At 40.6% G+C, this 22869-nt stretch overlaps 1 protein-coding gene across 5 annotated transcripts in view; it reads left to right on the forward strand.

Annotated features, from left to right (window-relative positions):
• Positions 1-22500, forward strand: part of schip1 (schwannomin interacting protein 1) — a 220838-nt gene extending 198338 nt beyond the window's left edge. For 4 of the 5 annotated variants that reach the window (XM_034229412.1, XM_034229414.1, XM_034229413.1 and 1 more), the window contains 6 exons: positions 12669-12787; positions 14233-14350; positions 14977-15174; positions 19855-19978; positions 20658-20751; positions 21602-22500. In XM_034229412.1, the coding sequence (XP_034085303.1) occupies positions 12669-12787; positions 14233-14350; positions 14977-15174; positions 19855-19978; positions 20658-20751; positions 21602-21653 (705 nt within the window). In that variant the 3' untranslated portion in view covers positions 21654-22500. Of the gene's footprint in view, positions 1-5199; positions 5640-12668; positions 12788-14232; positions 14351-14976; positions 15175-19854; positions 19979-20657; positions 20752-21601 lie in introns of those variants that run through there. The other variant, XM_034229415.1, reaches the window with a different exon arrangement.
• Positions 22501-22869: the final 369 nt, after the last annotated feature.

Here is a 22869-nt window from a genome sequence, read left to right on the forward strand (position 1 = left end):
TGATGGGGGAAACAATTGTAGAAGAATCAGGGAGTGATGCACGAAAAGCTGCAGAGAAACTGATGAAGGAGACATGAGGGTCCTTCAGAGATGGATGGGCACTTAAAGTGTTTAATCAACATGCAACATGAAAACTCGAGTCCAAGTTCATTCTCCAACATTTCCCCTGGGTTTAAATGTAGAAGCATTGTTGTGAATGCATAGGAACATGCTATTTTGTGTGTAGTTTTGCAGTTAGAGTGCAAGTGCTTACCTCACTGGCTTTATAAACATTTATAAAAGGAGATTTCTTGTCAGCTCTGTCTGATGCCCCCAATACAGGAGATTAGGTTTGAAATGAATTGCCCTCAGGTCTCTAGTTTCTGCTGTAATAAAACCTCAAAAAGACTAAAATCATTCCCAAAAAAAATGAACTTCTACATGTCAGGAGGGTAGATGTGTGCTTGTGTGGGTAAGGGACCAGTTGTGTAATGGGATAAGGATTTGCTGCCTTGTTTCGTAGAAGATAAAAGCTAGATGGAGTGACAGAAAGATTGCAGGATAGAATAGCAGAGCAGCAGATAAGCAAAGAAAAGTGACGCCACAGGGCTAGTGGAGACAGCAGATGAAAGGCAGAGATGAAACATCATCAAAAGAAGTATTGGCAACACAGGCTGAGGTAAATTAACTAAATAAGAACGCCATATACATACTTTACTTCTGAGGGAAATTAGATCATACATAGCAATGATGGAAAACATTATTGATATCAGTTAAAGAAGTTTATTGTCGACAGATGTAAAGAAAGTGAACTAAGCCGAGGTGGCTTTAATGCAAGAGATGTACCAGAAACAGGAAGATGTAACGAATAAGAATGAATGAGAGTGGGTAGCAGAACAGAGGGTTCAGACTCTGATAGCAGTGACTCTCTAGAGGCCCCTCAATTAGACTGGTAACCTGGCAACCAGCAGGCAGCCAGCGCCCCTCGTACACATAAAACAAACACACACACACACATGGAGGGATAGAAAGAGGCAAAGCGAGATGGGGGGAAAGAACAGATGAATCATAGAGGAGATGGAACAAGGGATTTAATTAAGGGTTAATATGGGAAGGGAGTAAACAGACGAAGTGGAAAAAGAGTGCGGCATGCTGGGTGTTGTCCCTGTATTTCTGTTGGTCTTGTGGGACAGTCCATGTCTTAAGGCGATCTCTGTTTTTTAGTATCATTGTTTTCCTCTGCTTTAATTAGGATGTGGTCCTGGTCTTTCTGTCTTTGGCTGCGATATTGAATGTCTTTCCCTACCCCATCATGTTTAAGGTGAGCTCTCACTTAGTGTCAGAAGCCATTAGTTAATTAAGTCACAGGCTGACCCTGGGAGAACCAATAAAGCATCCATTTGACCCATTGTCAACCAAAACCATCTATAAATTGAAGCCATGTCAGTTTAGCAAATAAACCATGCGGCCAACAAGAGAACATTTTATGATCGCTGTCCTCTACATCCTGATGCTGCAGTTCATTTATAAGCTTAAGTTAGCTAAACGCATGCAGTGTGTTTTCTACAGTCTGAGGTCTCAATATGTCATCCTGTTTTCAGATTCTCCTGTAAATCTATAAATCTTGCAGCGGCGTATTGCTGTCAGCAGCACTACCAGCAGGATGAAGGGTGATGGGGAGATGTATCGGGTTGGCCCGTAGGAAGACTGTGAGCATGCCAAGGCCTCACAGCTCTGATTGAATGCTGAACATTGTCACACAAAGTATTTTTGTGTATGTGTATTTTCAATTTACCCTCAACAACTGTGAGCAGTTTGTAATGCTTGGCTAGAGAGGAATGAAGGAGAGCTCTGGTGTCTGTGACACAGTAAATGAGGTGTGGCCCGATGAATTATAAATGGGGACCAGCAGATGAGTAGATACCATTGATGGATCGTGGTAGAGTTACAGAATAGATCAATAAGGCGAGACAGTAAACATATAGTATGGAAATACGGACAATAACAAATGAGTTTAGTTTGCCAGGAAGTAGTTTTGGCATGTAAAGTCCTTCACACAGTGTCATTTGTACATTTTTGTTTATGACCCAAAAAGAAATGCAACACAACAAAGACCTAGTTTTCACTCTGTCCAGAGTCACTCTAGAATGTTTCCCATAATACACCATCATGAAAGAGACATCTGATGACAGGACACCTCAAACTGCAAACAAGGTCAGGTTCATTATTAGTTGCATGAGAAGGATATTAACTCGTAAGCTATGAAAACAATTATTGGACTGAAAAGCACTCCTATAACTAGTTCCAAAATTACATCCATGGTCTCTAGTCATTTTGTTAAGCTGTGTTTAACATGTCCCTTGTCCAGCTCTGAAGTAATAACACAGATATCCAAACACTCCCCAAACAACACCTTAAACTGGTCATCGTAATGAATCAGACAAACTTATGAGAACAGAGTCAACACAAAAGATTATATATCATGAACTTATGTATTCAAAAATGTATTATGCTATTTACATATTGTCATATTTAGCATACACACAAACAAGACACAAGTGTAGTTTGAAAGTGCTGTTTCTAAGATGATATGAGACTGCGCAGTGAAGTATGGTTATCCCATATATCAGAGATTTGCTGGGCAGCAAGCAAACTTTTTGATCTAATATTATACAATTTGCCAAAACGTCAGCCCTCAAACTCCGGGCTCTGTGTGAGTTAGCAGACTTCCTGATGGGTGGCCTCATGCTCCCTTTTGCAGCCCAATTTGTTTGGAACACACAGCATCGCCATGGAGAAATTCTTACCACGTTGCTATGGTAGCAGCCCCCGTTCTTTTCCTCCTCTTTCCAAAATAAGATCTTGTGAGTCTTTACCACAGTTCCTTGATCTGGTGTTATAATACTGTATAACCATAGACATTACAGATACAGAAACCTGATAACAAACAGGGATTGGGGCTGATATAAAGAGCGAGTGTATCACAGGTTTAGGTGTCTTCGTACCATACACACACACACACACTCACACACACACACACACATACAGTGCCATTGGCCTTGGATCGCGGGCTTACAGGAGGTGCCAGGAACCCTCTCTCCCACAGTCACCCTCTGTTCACTTGGAACAATAAGCCATTCTGTGCATGTATGTCTCTCTCTATTTCTCGCTGTTTCTCTCTGTCTCGCTGTTTCTCAGCTGACCCGGCAGTCAAGCATCAGAAGAATTAACCTGTGTGTGTATCTCAAATATGCACCTGAAAGTATCCCCAGTCTTTGCCCTTGAACTAAGTGTGTGTGTATGTAGACTCCCTTTGCCATTGCCCATGGATCACCCTTCCCTTTCATCCTCCTATCCCATTTGATTCAGCACTGACCTCACCTACACTATGAAGTCAGCCTCAGTAATGAGAATCAGAGGGGCAGACCCCACCCTTCAGTGTTTTATGTGTGTCTGTGTGTGCGCGTGTGTGCGCGTGTTTGCATGCGTGTGTTCAGCAGTAGTCCAGGGAGGGTGGATTCAGGAAACAGCCAGACAATTCGCTCTACTCTACCCATAATCCTTAGGGATCAGCACTGAATCAAACCCACTTCCTGTTTTTCCATTGAACCCCTGTGTGTGTTTTTTGTGTGTTTTGTATGTGTGTGTTCTGTGTGTGCGCGTGTGTGTGCTTCTGTTTAGATGATCTTTGATGTTATCATGCAAATGCGTTATTTCCCAACTGACTTTATCTCTGAATTTCTCCCTCTTGTTATTTTCGTCTCCTCTCTCTTGGCAGAGTAACAAATGAATGTGACTCATGTGCATCAGTATTCATTGGAGTTCTCTTGCCTCTTGTCTTTGTCTTATCCACTCTTTTTTTAACCCGGTTGTCCTTGACTTTCTATTTCATCTCTTATTTGTCATCACTGTCTTCCCGTTAGATCATCTCTGACTATTTAGAATGCTTCATCCTCTGACTCGGTCTTTAGGTGGATGACTGATGCTTAAAAAAAAAAATGTTAAGAAGAATTCACTCTATATGTATAGTTGAGGTTACATGCTAAGCTACTGTTTCATTGAAATAATAGTAGGTTTCCAATTACATGCATTTTTCATCCCAGCCATGCAGCAAGCTAGCCTTTAACTAAAGATAACTACACATACATCAATAAAATACCTGACTTTATTGCTTAAATAATGGCACTACCACTGCAATACATAATGAATTCTGCACTTTAAAGGAAGAAATACAAGCTGGCTGCATAGTAAAAGCCTGAATAAAATACAGATAGCTTATCAATCAAGAGAAATCATCAGTAGTTGCAACCCACAGTAATGCTTTCCCCTCTTTTGGTGCATATGAATTATGAGTTCATTTAAATTTGAACATTGAAATTGTTTTCACATTTCTGTGTGTAACCAGTTGATGGTTTGTGTGAACTCATGTTCCCCTGCTGTGTGATTCTGCTGCCATATGTGGACATCATTTTTCTGTCTGGGCGGCTATGACAAATATATGAGTCACGGGTCGATAACGTCTCGCTAAGATGAGATCATTACACAACGTAGAGAGCTCAGATTGAAAATGTAAGTCACTGATACAAGGCACAAGCAATCTCTGTGTATCTCAGTGAGTGACTTTGTGTGTATAAGTGTTTGTGAGCCAGGCTAATGGTCCATTGTGCTCTGTCAGGGTTTATTTAGCTGGCCGGGGCTGCTGGCTTTTGAGTCCAGACAGGGCCCTATTTTTACCTTAGTAGGAAAGAACCACACTACCTCCTCTGTTAGATAAACACACACATTTTCACATTTCATTTCACCTAAAATATGTAGGCTAATCTACATTTAAAGTTAATCTCTCTTTTGAAAAACATACACAGAATTGTAAGCCATTGCAGATAAGAGGGTTAGGAAGCTTAAAAGACAAAAACATCTAAGAAGAGTCCTTAGTGTAACAGAGGGAGAATAAATATAGACAGACAGAGAGAGATAGTGTCCAGAAGAGGCTCCAGACACACCAATAGTCATATAAACACACACACGGGCAGGATCGACACAAGTACATTGCCCCAAACACACACACTATCACATTTGTGGCTATCCCATGGCTGAGGTGTTTCTTTCCAAACTGGTTGTGAACAGCTGCTGTCCTCACGTCAGGGCGTTAAAACGGGAAAAAAAACACCAGTGTGAGTTTCACCCTCTCCCTCTCGGTTGCTCACTCTGGCTGTGAGAGGCCGCCCTGACCAGAGGGTGGAAGGTAGGGAGGGTCTAAAGGGGCCTTACCTCTGACCATTGTGCTTTCACAGTCCTGTGGGAAAGGCTGAGGAGAGAGTGGAGTAGTCAAGAAGTGCTGAGGAGTGGGAGAGTAACGGTGTCACAACATGTAAGAGAAAGACAAGGAGAAGGCACCAGGAGAGCAGTAGAGTTTCCTTTAAAATGTTGTGTTGTCAGACCATGGCAGGGGAGTGTTGGCTGAGAATATGATGCATACTGACTGGGATACACCAAGAGCTGGTCTGGACTAATTTACTGACTGGGGAGTAGAGAGGAAAGGACAGGAAGACAAGGAGGGAGGGAAGATGAGGGAGGCGCTGGATAATATGGATGGATTTGGTGGAGTGGATGATGTCATCAGGCGAACGTCAAGCCTCATCCTCAATGATGGCTACAAAGAGGTAAAGGACCACGTCGTGGTTTATAAATCTAATTAATTTAAACTAAAGCATACTGAGGGCTACTGGAAAAACCAATGTGGTCAATGGATGTGGAATAGTTTTGGTCTGACATGTAACTATGTTTAATTTGATGGTTTGGACAGTGTCTGCCAAATATGTGGCCACATATAAATCAACTTATTGTTCAAAATGTATTTCAGAGAGTTAGATGAGAAGATGGATACTGCTCTCATGTCTTTGATATGAAGTTACAGCCAGCAGCAGGTTACCTTAGCTTTCGGAAATACTCAAAGCTGGAGAAACTCAGTCAGTCAGTGCTCAGTCTAGAGATTCTCTACCAGAACCTCTGCTAAACTGCTAATTAGCCAAATGCAGATTTTGGTATTTTTTTTCAAGAGCCCTTTTAGCTGTTAAAAGCGTATTCATCGATATTACTTTAAAAGTGTGTTGTGTGTACTATATTTAACATAGCTCAAAGACTTAGACTGACGTAATGCTTGAAGTTTGGGTATTAAAGTGGTTAGATATTTTGGGCAAAGCTATGACATAATGGCGTGAGTAACAAGGCTTTTAGCCTCAAATCTGCTGCAGTCTTTGGGAGAAAAAAACAGATTCCTCTACTGAATCTTTTCCCACAAATCCATAGTCTGGTCTTCTAACAGAGAGAAGCTCGAATGTCACTTGGAGATCCAATGTCTTGTCTAAACCCACTTCATGCTCCTCATCTCTCCTCCCTCCCTTTGTCATTCTCTCCCTTTTCTTTTTTATTCCACTAAAACCCTCCCCCACTTCTTTTACACACTCGTATACAGCCTCTTGCTGAGTTTTTCTCTTCCAATCTGAATGACAGGAACAGCCTGGCACTGACCTGAGGCTGAACTACATGAGCGGTCGGGGGTCAGGTGCCTTATCTGGGATGGAATGTTGCACTGCCTAGACAGACAGGTCTCAGATAGCACGGAAAGAGAGAAGGTCTCACACACAGGATATGGACTTTGAGTCTGCATACTCTAAAGGAATAGTTGAACACTTCCCCCCTGCTTCCAGTCTTACCATGTTCACTGACAACTGTATGTTAACAGTTATGCAATTGGTCTTGTTTTAATCAAGGAAAGATCATACATTTATTAGATTCAATTTTAATCCAACCAAAGCCTACATCTATGTGAACTGTGAAGCTATTCAGCACATTCTATACACACTCAGACACAGACACAGACACACACACACACACAGGAGACACTGTGACCTTGTATCTGTTTGTAGAGCTGTGAGCTCAGCGGCGGCTCACTGTCAGGCCTGAAAAACATATCAATGTAGTCTTCCAATTCTTTCAAACGCACTTGCGCATATCACTCTTGGTTCACTTTAATAGACTCATAGCCCTGATTTACAATATCTGGTATTTGTGTGTGCATGTGCGCATGTGTTTGGGTTCACAGAGCACAGTTGGTTCCTGTGTTCAACATGGAATGAGGTATGAGCAAGTGAAAAGCCTTCATTGTGAAAAGAGAGGAAGAAAGAAGTATTAATAGATGAGTTGGACCTGGCGTTTTGGAACAGGACAGAAATCCGTAGGCAAACAGAGATCAGATCTCGGATCTTAACCACTAAATAATTCTGGCCACAAGAGCCAGCATTTTAGCAGAATATGCTATTTGTTAGCACAGATAATTAAATCCATCTCCCTTGTCTAATAAAGATTTTTCAGGGAAGATTTCAGGGCTCAAAACAAGCACCCTCGAGATCTGTGGGTGAATGGGTGTTTTGTAGAGTGGAGGAGAAAATGTCTTTGTCAATGAGGGTTTTCCAGCAGAGGAAATTGCTTTGTGAATTTTAGGAAAAACACAAATTACCCCAATTGTGTTCCCTCCAATCTAATTTGGCGCTCAAGGCCAGGAAATGAGGGATGTGGTTAAGACTGTCACTCATTCTGTCTCTCTCTCACTATTCCACTTTACACATGCAATGTTAATGCAATGGATCCTGCAATTTTCATGTCTATGTGAAAGTATGATTTGCCACCTCATGATTTGATACCGTTTTATAAGAAGCTCTAGTGAGAAAATGACCCTGTAAAGTGCTCAAAAGGTTACACTAACATCATATGCATGTCAGTTTAAGTGAGTGAGCCAATCAAAGGAGCAGAAAGTTTGTTTATTTTTGGACCATGAAATACAAGATTGCATTTCATTCACACTGAACTCAAATTGTAATTGTGTGAGGTCACACCTGGATGAGGAGCACACATGTGGAAACTGTGAACATGACAGGAGTTGATTGCCTCCTGCATAAAAAGGCTCTAATAATTCATCTATTTTACTTCCAATAAAGGTATAACATTGAGATTTACATAATAGCACATGTAAATTAGAACGACAAGAAGATAGAGTAAGCTATGGTTGATGAAATAGCAAGGAAAGGCAGGACCTGTATGCTACCCATCTCGCACATCCGCCGCTCAGTGGCTTATTCCACACCTTTGTAAATGGTTTATTGGGCTTCCATGATGACTGTTTTACCACACACAGCCCACCCAGTCACCAACACAAGCACACAATACAAACATACCATATAACAGATGATGTCAATACAAAGACAGGATGTTGGTTTGTCAGGCAGGTGTCGGATGCAAAGATGGTGTCCTGCATACAAATCCAACTGCCGACCAATGGTAACGTCTGACCAGCAGTGCTTTATTCCTCCTTTTTTATGAGAAGTTGAAGTATTACAGTCGATTTCACATGTGACAATACTTTTCAACCTGACTATGCCTAAACTTCATTCTGGTCACTAAGTCTATAAGGCTGTGACTCCGAGCTGAAACAGCCAATCGTTAGAAAATTCATTGGCAACTATTTTGATCATTATTGCGTTATTGATAGTCTGTTAAAAAAAAATAGCAAATCATTGCCACAGCATTATAAAGAATAGCTGCTTTTCTTAGTTTTATATATTTTTTGGTATAATTGTGAAAAGTAATTTTTGGTTGTGGATATTGGTAAACCTACTGACGTCATCTTGGGAAGATAAACTGGTCATCAACATTGTATAGACTAAATAAAATAACATCTAATAAATGTCACCCTGATTTTGTGACATAATGTAATTGGATAGAATAAGCATCAATAGTAGGATTAGTATTAAGCGCTACGATGAAACATTGCTCTCTGGCTGCATGTCATCAGCAGCTTTGTGCAAGTGTGTGTCCTTGTGTTGTTTGTATAAATACATCTCAAATATTATCCGAAGATAGCAATATGTATGTTTTTCTTGAGGACTGATGAGCTTACCAGGATCAGTGAATGAAAGTATTGTTTATTTTAAATCATTGTTTTCATCATTCAAACCATTTATATTTTATGTATAAACTGTCTCAACCATATCATCGGATGGAAAATGCAAGACTATCTCTTACTGTTCATGGATTTTGTAGCCTTGTGGGTGCGTGTGTGTGGTCTTGCATTCATTTGTTGAGCTATAAAGTTTGTGATGAGGCCATTTGCAGCATTCTGAGGCAAAACACCCCCTGAGTCTTCCTGAATGTCTTCTCCCTCAGCTTTTGCATATTTTAGTTTTTTTCTCAGCACTCACATTATGGGGGGAGTAAACTGTAAACAATTCTCGGAGGAGCTGATCTGTGGAGTAACGTGACTGACAGTGTGTTAGCTGTGTCGTCGTTGAGTTCTGTACGTGTACATAAATGTGTGTCTGCTGCACTGTATCATTCAGGCTGCTGTTGAGCTTTTGAAGCAATTCATAGAAATCCTCAAGTGTGTTCATCTTGACTCAATAGGCTATCTTTCAAACAAACACACACACACACACACACACACACACACACACACACACACAAAGGACCAGTGCCAGGTCCAGTCCAGTGCCAGTGCCAGTGTGTCTTGCGGGCTGTTGTGTGGAGTGGGATTATGTTAATTTGTCCTTGGTGAAAGCACTCTCACCAACGCCTGCACTCAGGAGAGACAGACAGACAGACAGAGAGAGAGAGGGAAAGGAGTTGAGAAAACGAGTGGGAGAGAGCTGCAGTGGTAATAAGCAAGGGAAGAACAAAACGAACAGCAGAGAGATGGAAGAATAGGAAAGGCCTTAGGCGGATGGAAAGAAGTGGAGATGGAAGGAGAAGAGTGGAGTTTGGGATAAAGAAGAAGAGAGATAAAGACTAGGGAGGTTTAATCAGGTGGGTGAAGAAAATGAGCAAGAGAGGTAGTGGAGAAAGGAAGAATGATGAATGTGGGAGCAAGGGGTGAGGGGCCATAATTGAAAAGGAACACATTTTTATAGAGAAAGGATTGCTCTCCCACCTAAACAGTGAAAGTAGAGATACAAAGCAAAACTATAGTGAATGGCCAAGGGTTTTGTGTAACATGGTTTAACCCCTCATACACCCTGAAAGTATTGAAACCAGTAGATCCCAGCTTTGGGAAAAAAGGCCCTCTGAGGTGTCACACTAGTATATTCACATTACCCTAAGTTTATTTGTCAGTGGATATAGTGCAATGTTGTCGATGCACAGTATTTTTAAACCCTACACAACCAACCCTGCAGAACAAACTCTGCAATCATGTCAAATGATCTCTTCTCAAACTTTCTTTCAGTCCTCCAGGCCTCGTGAGTATAGTGACAAAAGCACTGCAGTGTTTGGACTGACTGTGTGTCTGATCTTTTACAAAAAAAAGTCCTTACCAAGTCGTGTTCATTTTGCATGCTTGTGTTCGGCAGAAGCATGTGTGGAAAGTGCCTCAGAGAATTTAACTCCCATTCCTATTTGATTAGAAACAGTCGCTTGTTATTTGTTTGCACCTCAGTTGGATGTGTTTACCTGCTATCAGCACAGACAAGACATCCTATGGGCACTGGTGTGTGTGAGCGTGTGTGAAGTGCTGCCAAAGCTGAAGCTACGATAAGTTAGGAATTCAGGATTGGGAGGAGGCCAAGCGAGAGCAACCGTGGAATTGTGTAACTTTGGAATTCTTGCAGATTTAAGCATGTGTGAAACGGCTCTTCGTATACTACGAAGCATGATTTTCGCTTAGCCGGCTAAATTCAGGGGAAACTCCGGCTTTCCGGTCCTACGAAGCTGGTTCTCTTTTTAGCAGGCTAGATCTCCATGGTAACTTATGCTTAGCGGCTAACCTGGTCGGGACCAGGTTAGGTTGCAGGCTAAGAGCTCAACTCAGTGAAAGCACTGCCTGCTGACCAATCAGAGCTCAGTGTGCGGAGTTTAAAGCGATCAAGTCATATTACAGGAGAAAGGAAATACAGAAAAGCTGCCGTCGCAGGAAAGACGGCCGGCAAAAATCAGCGACTGTGTGAACGTGAACATTAATAGAATATCACCTCCATCTTCAGAGCAATCTGACTATTATAACATTAGCGTTAAGAAAGCTTACTTAAATATCTGCCACAACATAAGTAACCGGATCAGAGTAACATTAAGTACAGTCCGCGGCATATCACTTCATAATGTATCATATTTTCTTATCTGAGTCAGCTAAGCCGTATCTGGCCGTGCAACACTCACAGTGTCACATACTGTATGCAGAAGTATTATTTTAAGCAACACATTAAGTTGACAAAATACTCGAGACAAATGTAATTAAAGTCAGATCCACTCGTGTTTTAGACGGGGCAGTGATATCATAAACCTGTTAATGTATGCATTCAAACACTTTTTCTTTTGCCAGCTGTATTCACCTCGCAGGTGCAGCTCTGTGGCTTTTATCCTGGATAAAGTGTTTAAGTCATGGATGTTTAAAGTTTAACTTCTTCATATGTCTAATATTATAGTTGACTTTTCATTCAGGAAGTATGACGCTGAGCTGTCAGTACGCTTCTCCATGTTTGTGATTGGTCGAATGCTCCAAATACCACCCCTTTCATGTGAACGTGCACCTAACTAGATAGGACACGGCTGGCTTGAGCGATCCACTTGATAACCCGCGTCGTAGTACCGTTTAGCGAGAGCGCGTATGTTTTGGATATTAGGCCAACCGGCTAACTCAAACATATCCAGGTTAGGTTGAACCAGCTTCGTAGTACAGGTGTCTGGAGTTTACCATATGTAAACTAGGAGACCGTGTGTGTGTGTGTGTGTGTGTGTGTGTGTGTGTGTGTGTGTGTGTGTGTGTGTGTGTGTGTGTGTGTGTGTGTGTGTGTGTGTGTGTGTGTGTGTGTGTGTGTGTGTGTGAGATGTGTGTGAGATGTGTGTGAGGTGTGTGTGTGTGTGTGAGATGTGTGTGATGTGTGAGATGTGTGTGTGGTGTGTGTGTGTGTGTGTGTGTGTGTGTGTGTGTGTGTGTGTGTGTGTGTGTGTGTGTGTGTGTGTGTGTGTGTGTGTGTGTGTGTGTGTGTGTGTGTGTGTGTGTGTGTGTGTGTGTGTGTGTGTGTGTGTGTGTGTGTGTGTGTGATGTGTGTGTGTGTGTGTGTGTGTGTGTGTGTGTGTGTGTGTGTGTGTGTGTGTGTGTGTGTGTGTGTGTGTGTGTGTGTGTGTGTGTGTGTGTGTGTGGTGTGTGTTGTGTGTGTGTGTGTGTGTGTGTGTGTGTGTGTGTGTGTGTGTGTGTGTGTGTGTGTGTGTGTGTGTGGTGTGTGTGTGTGTGTGTGTGGCGCCCTCCCTGGTTGTTCTTTGAGCCCAACCGCACCCCCTGCTTGTGCCTTTTAGTCCCCACCAACTTGAGGTGATCCCTACTCAGATATTTCATTTCCTTTTTTCAGTATTCCAGCTGACTCCACACTTTGTATAAGAGCTTGTTATGGTGACACTGAAGCTCTTACTGTAAATTAAGATCAGGCTGCTGTTATAAATATACTGCCACGTGAGATTTGGATTGTCAGAATGTGCGGGGTAACTTAATAACATGCCAGTAAACTATAAGTACCTTGGTTTGACGTGCCATGACAACAAGAATCTTTGATAAAGATAACTACTGTAATCCCTACCACCTTGACCTTATTGTGAAAGGTTATCAAGAAGACCATGAAGAGTAACCTTATCTTGTTAATGTTCTGTTGCAGGCCCAAAAGAATGAGAGGGAGTCGATCAGGCAGAAGTTGGCTCTGGGCAGCTTCTTCGACGATGGGCCGGGCATCTACACCAGCTGCAGCAAGAGCGGCAAACCAAGCCTGTCCTCACGGTAAGACCTCTGACTTATTTCTCAAACATAAACTGTGGCCGGTGGTTTTCAGGTATTTTTTGTGGTCACATCTCCGTGACGAAGGATGTCCTGAAAGGGGATCCACCACAAAGTTAAGAGCCGTTTTTGAGTGCCAAAGATACATGAATTTCAGCAGCATACAAAAGAAACAAAAACATTGTGTAAGATTCCAAGAGCTAGGGTATAGCTCTTGGAATGATTGACTGTGTACCAGTAAAGGAAGAACAGACATGGAGGAAGAGAATGACAGGAAGCAGAGAGGAATTGTGAAGTGTGAGTGAGCCATGTACAGACAGACCATGAAGCTCTCACTTCTCAAAACACACACACACACACACATAGATGCTACTACCACCTCCTACACTGTAAGTTACTGGAACTAGATGTCCTGTAAACACTCCAGTGCTCTTTGTATTCCTGTGATTTGAATCACGTGGATTCCTCAATAGTGCTGTTATGACTGATAGTGGTGGTTAAAGCCTCATTGATGAGTACTTGGAAAAAGTAAGATGACAGTAATGTGTGCAATGCTTGTCTGAGTTACCAACATTACTCACACACTGTATCAGAGCCCATCTGATTCTGGATTTTTGAGTGTGGTTGTAAAATAATGTACACACCAAGATATGTACTGAGTGAATTATAGTTAAAAGATAAAGTTCTCATGTACCAAGACTCAGTCCCCTTTCTCTCTCCTACTTTCCTGTCTATCTTCAGATATTAATAAAAAATTATCTTAATCGAATCCATGGTATTTCTGTTTGCAGATTATTTCTACTTATCGGATAGCATATACTACTGCTGATATATGCAATTGTTTTGTAGGTTGTATTGGAGGTTTTTAATGCTGCTACCCCAAACAAAACCTCTCAGGCCCTATTTTAACGAGGACTGATTGGATGCTGTGTAATCAATCACCTCTGTTTGTAATTACTGCATTGAATAAGCAGATTATTGATCCACAGAGGGCTGGATCTACACTTAGTGATATTCTGCTGCTTCGTGGCACAAAGACACCCCCACCGGTCCCAGGCAGATTGGATCAGACCTACCGGAGGCTTCCTGGATCGATCTTTATTGAAGAAAGAGGGGAGATGATTAAAAACAAAAGCCCTCTTTAATTCTATCCTCTGCCAACACTTTGCTCTGGTGGTTTAAGGTAGCTTGTGTCTGTTAGGATCTTTTTTCAATTTGTCTTCATTTCTTTCTCTCTTTATCACTACTTCATAGCGTACACAGCTCACTTTGCATACTCTAAATCGTTTATTGAGGCAAAGCACTTTGTTGAACTCATCATAGGTCATTTGTATTGGCTGCTGAGCTGTGAACGTTGCTGTCCGAGTCGATGACTGCAGAATGAGCCCACTGTGACCTGACGTGACTCTTATCTGCATTTATGCTAATATGAACATCTCTCCCTGCAGGCTTCAGAGTGGGATGAACCTACAGATCTGTTTTGTCAACGACAGCGGCAGCGACAAGGACAGCGATGCAGACGACAGCAAGACAGAGACCAGTCTGGACACTCCTCTGTCCCCCATGGTATGCACCGTGTCCATTTGTGCACTTTGAAGCCTACACAGAGTTTTGATAGCATTTATCCAAAATTCAAGATTTAAAAGAAATACTTAAATCTTGAAATGACTATGAATTGGGAATTTTTGATTTACAGGGCTGACTGTGTCAAAGGGTTAAAGGGTAGAGATCTGATCGTAAGGAAGTGAAATTTAGACTGAAGAATAATGAAACGGGGGAGGTATTCATTATGAATCACATGGATAGATTGTGGTTTAGTTGCTCTATGAATGTCTTTGATCATGTTTTCTGGCCCGTTAACCAATTCACAAGCAGCAAATGAGAGGTGAACTGGAATACGCTCGCCATGGCCATGGATGACTGCACACATTAACCTCCCGCCAGCTTGAGACACATTTAACAGAAAGAGGGGGAGAAGAGGAGACTTATTACCACCCTACATGTTCATCTGCGCTCTCCTCACATCCCATCACTGACGTTCCTGTCAAATCTACATAAGAAAATGCAAAGAATACATCAATATTAATCTTCTGACCTGGCCTTTCTTGTCTTTCCTTTTCGTTCTCATTCCCTTTTCATTGTCTTCTCCATATTTAATTCCACCCTCTCTTCCTCCTCTGTCCTCCCTGCAGTCCAAGCAGAGTTCGTCCTACTCGGACAGGGACACCACAGAGGAGGACTCTGAGTCTCTGGAGGACATGGACTTTGTGAGTCGACAGAAGAAGCTGCAAGCGGAGGCAAAGCTGGCCCTGGCTATGGCCAAACCCATGGCCAAGATGCAGGTGGAGGTGGAGAAACAGAACCGCAAGAAATCACCTGTGGCCGACCTGGTCAGTACCAGATTTACACTGCTGTTGACCATGAAGTTTCAGATTAACAATGCAAACTTTTGCCAAAAAATACCTAGTCTTATTTTCTATATGACTCCTGTATTTCCACATATTACACAATTCATTTATGTATATTTAGAAAAGATAATGTTAGCATGCAAATACGTGACACAATATAAAAACTGGGACCATTAAATCCACTGATTTAAATGAATATAATAATAGAATAGGCATAGTTGTTGTTTTCAAGCATTTGGTTCTACCTGAGCAACTATAATCAGTATTTTCATATTAACAATGGATCAACTGACTACTTACTTGTATGTGAAAGGGGTGTGTTTTAGTGATGAACTAACTTCCAGAGAATTCGCTCTGTCCTTTCCCTCAGCTCTACTGAGATTTATAGCATCTTTCAGCTCATTGTTAAGATTTGACAACCAACAAACTTTACTGTTTTGATTCTTTCTTATGGTTCTAATCAGTTTTCGGCAAACCACTGTTTTGATCAAAAATCCCAATTAGTGACTAGATGGGGAGGAATGTGTGACTTTCACCAGCCAATCCTTTTTGTTCTCTGAGTTGATGGAGAGAAGTGTGATCTTTGGTTTCACATTCGCCTGGTGGTCAGAAACACTTTGAGAACTTTGTATTTCTTATTTGTTGTTTTCTAACGCCTCTACTGTTACTGATGATAGTTTAAAGTAAACCCAAAAGCTTGAAACAGTGTGTATCCTTTTGTTATAGTTACTCATAAGTAACTTTATAAAACCATAGTATAAAAACAAGGCTTATTGTTTACAAAGAAGGCTTTGAAATTAGCCTCTGAGTAAGTCATACATTCCTATGTTCACCTTAAATAAACTAAGATGGCTATTTGGAACAGAGATCCACCAGATGTGATGTATAAAATACATACGGTATAACTGTTTCTCTTTGTTTTGTTATGGTTAAGACATATTGTGGTCATCATGTGACATTCAATTTCAAAAGATATCCATTATTTGGTTGATTAGTCAAAGTGGGAATAGATTGGTGGGTTGAGTTTCAGTAACATATGAGTATGAGCAGAACAGGTCACATGTGTTTATTTTGATGATATCATAGGAAGCCTCCCCCACCTCCTCGCTTTCTTCCTCTCGGCCCATTTAGAGGAAGGAAGGTGATGACGACACAGCTCATAATTTTTTCAGCCGTTTCTATCTGCCTCACTGCCTCCTCAGGAGCTCACACGCAAACACACCCGCACTGTCAGATTTACACACACTATATATCCACCCAGAAGTGCAGAGAGGGGCAGCTCGGCCGGGGCCATCTATAATTCATACGGCGGAGAGCATTGACTTCAGTGTTTAGGGATATAGCAGTGCGTGCTCTGCAGGCGGAAGACATTGCTGTGACATCTTGACAGTGAATAATAAGATGTATTGAAGACCCAGCCATCTGCCATGGCCTCAGCACTAGAGATCAATTCAATTGTAAAAGTTACATGTGCTAAATGCTTCCCCAGAACACTGATCCTTAACTAAGGGGTACTAAGGTAATAGTAGTAGTAGTAGTAGTAGGGAATTGTGAAGTAGTTAACTATGTGGGAACAAAATTGAAATGATAAATTATTAAAAGCATATGCAAATTCAAATAAGATTACACCTTCAACAAACACTTATTGCTCCATAAATTGCATTAAAATGATTTGGGAAGTGACAAATCAAAAATAATAACGTAAAAACAATAGATATATTCAATAAATATTCAGTTAAGAGAGGGTAACCATTTGAAATTATTAACTAAGAGTCATCCAAATAGTTAGATTTATAATAAGGAATTAGATGAAACATATAGCTATAAGTAATGGTTTTATTGTTTCAATTGTTAGCTTAAATGTAAGGATTGAATGTTAAAATAAATAGCTAAAGTATTGTTTAAGTAGTTGAATTTATAGGTCATTTATACAGTTGACAAAACTTGCTAAAAATATTGATAGACTTTTGAAAGACAAGTTTATTAAAAGAATTGGATGAACAATAAGAATACTTTGCCCAAAGTAATACATAAATAGTTTAAATAATAGCTTTAAGTGATGGATAAATATTCAAATGGCCAGATAAGACAGTTGTGGTAACCATTGACAACTGAATTGTAGGAAAATGTATTGTTACAAACTACTTTTTATTAACTTAACTGATTAAATACTTAAGTTAATCTGATAATATAATTAGTCCCACAGTGGGCACATATTTAGTGTTACAGCAGACACAGAGTGCAAAAACAAGAGTTATCAATTAGAGAAGGACGAAAAAGATAATTCATAGGTGAACAGCAAAGAAACATGGGGGGATATATCAAACTACAAAAGACCAATCACTCTTGTTGGTTTAGTTTAGTTCAAAAGTAACTGTCAATGGAAAAATGAAGTGAATTCGGCCCGCTCAATAAGCCTGAATCCAACTGTTAGCCTGTGTACTGGGAGTTTTTTTTCTCCTAAATCTGTACACACAGAGTCACTGACAAAAAGTAAAGTAATCGCGAGAAGAAAGGGGAAATTATTCAGATTCTACTGTAAAACCGCAATCCTCTCCCTCAACTTCAATCAGAGGTAGGTGCAGTTCCTCAATCTGACATTGAGTCATCGCTGGAGATTCTGCTGCTTTAAAGATTCACTCAGTGATTTGAGATTGCACGAATGATCCCAGAAACTTACGCAGCAGCAGTCAGAAGACTGACCTGTTGAGTCATGAACATCGTCTCTGAGCTCTCCTACTCAAATCTCCTCTCACATCACAATTATCTCTTTGCCAAGTCTCGGTCCACTGCCACGTGTGCGTTGTCCTGTCCCTCGAAACTGAAACTGACACATGGCTACCGTTAGTACAGTTGGTCATAGAGCCAATGTGAAAGTGAAAGAAGGGTGAGACATGACATCACTCAGTGTAGCACATGCAATAACAGAGCGTGCACATTTTCTTACCTACTGTTTGTCAATAATGGATATAAAGTGGGAGGGAAAATGAAAGAATGTAGAATGGATGGGCGTGTTGATCGAAGGAGAGTCTGGTAAACAACAGGCAAACTCTCTGCCAATTTGATGCAAACGCCTAATGTTATTCCATGTTGTGACGACACTCCAAATTTGACTGAGAACATAATACGTTGTCAAAGTCACTGTTTGGAGTCAATACAATATTAAGCACTACATTAAACAGAAGCCTTTCATTTTCACTCATAAGGAGTAATGTGTTTATTCTCACCGTTTGTTGTTGCTGTACCTTTGTCTTGGATCACACATTTTCAAAGTTCCAGTATAAAGGGAAAGGGAAATCAGATTGTAATTTTAAAAATGAGATATTAATAAAAACCTGCTCCAGTTTCTAATATGAGAAACATCAGCATCACTACTGGCTTCAGCTCTACACATTCACTAAGTTCATGTGCTGTTTATTTGTTTAAATACTTGGAATCCCCCAGCTTAACAGTGTCCCTAAACGTTGTTGTGAACACTTGTGAACACAAAGAAATAGTAAGATTCCTTTTTGTTTCATCAGATGCGTTATCAGGAGAAGCCAAGAGACTGGACTTTTTCCAAATGTTCCCAGCTCCAAATCATAAAGCCTATTTGATCATTCATGCCTATGTTTTTAAGAATTGTTTCTAAGAGGACCAAATCCAAAAACACAGAACGTCGTTTGTAGCCTTTATTTAACCAGGTGAAAATCCCATTGAGATCAACGATCTCTTTTTCAAGGGAGACCTGCAGCACATTGGTTACACATAAAAACAACAGAAAACAAAAAGGACCTCATGATTCAAATCAAACTTTCTACAGTAGTAATATGCTATGGGTTGATGAGAGGATGACTGGCAGAGGAAAGAGGAAATATATGGATATAAATGTCAGGATGGCATGGCAGGAAGAGGAAGCAGGGCAGCGATTGCCGGCAGGCAGGAAAACAGGAACAAAGCACAGGAAACAAGCTAGCATTCACTTGGGTAACACGTACACAATAAACACTTTCCTTCAAACATATATTATATCTTGGCTAGAGCATACCACCAAGACTGGAGCTGGGGTTGGTTTACTTAAGTGGTGATGAGCTGAATGCAGGCAGGTTTGCTGGTAGGGTTAGGGGTGAGGGAACAAGTCTTATACACACAGAGAGGCAAACAGGGGACATGAAATACAAAGGAAAACACAAAGGAGGGACAGGGGCACACATTTTGATTATTCTTTTTCAGGTATAGATCAATTACTTTGTGTAAAATGTCAGAACAGTTGTAAAAGATAACAGCGCCAGTTCCTTGAGAGAAAAATCCAACACACCTCCCTTTTGAGAATCTGGCACCAATGAATTTTTGGCAGTTTTTCTTCATACATTATTTAAAAGTTCGATGGATTATCGGAGTTGTTGTTGAATAATTGTCTGTCAACAGATTCTGTCAATACAGCAGACTAATGGTTTTTTGGATTCTTATTTATTCATGTCTATATATTTTACAAGACAAAAGATCCATGAGTTCATGCTCTTTTTGCTGCATGAAATACATAATTCAACACAAATGTCTACAAAGGGAATTGCGTAAATATGTGAAACACAAGTCATACAGCAGGAACATGTTTTTTTGTAGATTAACCTTGTTTTAACCTGTGCATAAATATGTATTTATTTGTGTGTATTTTTCTGGCAGCTTCCACACATGCCTCACATCAGTGAGTGTCTAATGAAAAGAAGCCTGAAGCCCACCGACTTGAGAGACATGACGCTGGGACAGCTCCAGGTTATAGTCAATGACCTGCACTCCCAGATCGAGAGTGAGTTGACCACAAACACACATACAACGAGTTACTGACCTCTACTTTCAATTGCAGATATGACCAAATGGGGAAAAACATGAACATGCATACTGACCCCTACCTTTCTAAGTGGATGTGAAAGTACTGTTAATTATGTTCGACAATTCATAGAATTTTACCAGGTCACAGCTTCCCCTGTGAGTATTTACTGTCACTGCACTGAACTGAGCATTGACCCTGCTACTCAGGGATGAATAATCTCTCAGCTAACATTAACCAGCTCCAAAATTCCCCAATGAGTCCAGAGTCATAAGCTGATTTTTACTTACATACAGACTTTCCCTTTCAAATGTCTTTTGTGTGTGCTTCATATTTTCTGGAAAAAGGAGAAACAATAGCTGAAAAACATGTGATGTGAAAACAATCACATTTGTGTGGTCCGAGTGTCAATACTCATTATGGGTTTGATGGCTTTGTGAGTCATTTTATCAACACGTAATGAAAGATTTTAGGCAGTATGGTAGGGTTTCATGCAGATATATTGTCCATCTATTGATAAGCGTCACAGTATATGTGGTGTTTAAAGTATTTCCATATTGTACATATATGATGTAGATACATTCCTGCTTTGTCATTCCAATAAGTCTGTAGCCTGACATGACGTTTATATTCTTCCTCATGTTATCTGCGCCTGCAGCTCTGAATGAGGAGCTTGTACAGTTGCTGCTGATTCGGGATGAACTACACATGGAGCAAGATGCCATGCTGGTTGACATAGAGGACCTCACCAGGTGATGAGGCATTTAATGAGGACCTTATTCACTGCATGTACCTTTCTTTCTACTCTTCTGGTATGGCAAGAAACATATTTGTTTGAAGATTGGAAAGACATAGTCATAATATATGTTTGCTATTGCCAAGTCTCTTAAAAAAAGGACCAAACCAACTTCAATACTTTTTCTGACTCTCCTATTCTGTGGTTCTCAACCTCAAGCCTATTTGTTCCCACTGTTCCTAAGTGTAGAGTTCATACATTTCTTCCCGAAAGGCTTCATTATTTCCCAAAAACTGCTTTAAATTGTAGTTTTTAAAACAGTAACTTGCTAACTCACAACGTATTGTTACCAGTATTAAAACAGCAAAAATACAAATTAGTTTGTTGTTTGTCAAGACATAATCCAAAATCTAACTCAGAGAATTATATTTGTAACAGTAGTATCTGCTGATGTGGTCTGAAGTTGCTAAGCCGTTAAGAGGAGTGGGCTACAAAGGTGTCCCACCACTTGAGGCTGTTTATCAGCTACCTTGAAACCACAAAAAGGCACAAATAACCTTTTTCTCACTTGTAGTTGTCGTCCCTAAAACCTGTGAACACTTTCATGTGTGACATTTTTGGGGAATCCCTTCAACAAATAGTAACTCACACAGAAGTAAATAGTGCATTTGTTATATAGATATTTTTAGTCACAGATTTAGTGCGCTTACTGAGCATGTAGTGCAGCAGGACCATGTATTTGTTATTTGCTTGGTTTTTTGGGGAGTTTTCTTTTGGGTTTTTTCTTCACAACAAAATGAATAAACACATCACCAGTCTTATCCTCTCTATAACTGTATGTATAATAACCTTTTCTCTTTTTCCAGGCATGCTGAGAGCCAACAGAAGCATTTGGCTGAGAGGACCCTATCCAAATAAGATGCCAGTCCCTGCTCCACCCTCCCCCCTCTCCCCTCCCCCCCACCCCCTTCCTGCCCAGCTCCCACTTCAAACCAGACTTTCCCCCTCTGGCCATTCCACCTCTGCCCCGTGTCGATCCAAACCCCCCGCTTGTCCCCAGTATTTTGCTCCTTGCTGCTTCCCCTATCTCCCCTTGTCTCCCTTCCTGTCCAAACCCACTGCAGCAGCAGCACAGAAGAAGCTTCTGTGGTTTTCTCCCAGCGCTAAGGATGGAGGAGCACTTCCTGCTTCCTGGGAGAAAAAGGAAACTGATTGTGTGTTGTCATGGATTCTGTACCCAGCTTCCTGTGCAGTGATCGGCCTTGCTTTGCTATCGTTTCTTTTTAACTTTCTACATTCGCCACTAAATTATAACTGTCAAATGCAAAAATTGTGGGAAAAAATAAAATAATAGTGAAAAATTAAGTAGAAAGTCAGTCATGAGAAAAAAAGAAACTCTATTGTACAGATGGAAACTAACTTCTTCAGACCATTTTAAGTTGGACAGTAATTTTCAAGTATTTCAAAGTCGACCTGTTTTTATTCTGCACAAATGGTAGTTTTCAACTGAGAAATGTTTATTTGAAGGTGCTAAAAGAGTGTAAAGGAAACATGCCTGCCTTGTAGTGGAGTTGTAGCTTTTGGTAACGTTCACTCTAATTGCTCTTCGACATTTTGTGAATGTTGATTTTCTGACACAAGTCATTTTAAATGAATAAGTGTGTTAATATCGTTTTCATCCTACTGTAATCAGAAACTTTATTTGAGGGAAGAAATGTTTATGTACAGATATGTAAAATAAAGAATAAACTTTGTTTCATATACATTGGTTTGTTGTGAAGTATGTTTAATTTGTGTTGCAGCAAGTAAGAATTGAAATGAGCTTCCTCTTTCTGATGAACATAGGAAGTGTAATAAGTGGTCGCAACTGCAGTGAGACACCGGCACAATACACGGAGCATGACTCAACTCCCCTTTTTTCGCTCTCTCATCTGGGTCGCTTTTAATACTATTAATTTGGACAACCCCTTTAGAGTCATAATTAGGATTTTTTTTCCTTTCACATGAAGATGACAGCTTGTGCACTTGTATGTATGATGACGGGTCAGTTGTGGTTCTAGGAAAACATTATATGAATGATGTCTGGTTATTCTTTGTCAAATATGAAAAATGTATCTCTGAGAAAATCCCCCCA

This window comes from Gymnodraco acuticeps, unplaced genomic scaffold (genome assembly GCF_902827175.1).
Source record: "Gymnodraco acuticeps unplaced genomic scaffold, fGymAcu1.1, whole genome shotgun sequence".
Taxonomy (NCBI): Eukaryota; Metazoa; Chordata; class Actinopteri; order Perciformes; family Bathydraconidae; genus Gymnodraco; species Gymnodraco acuticeps.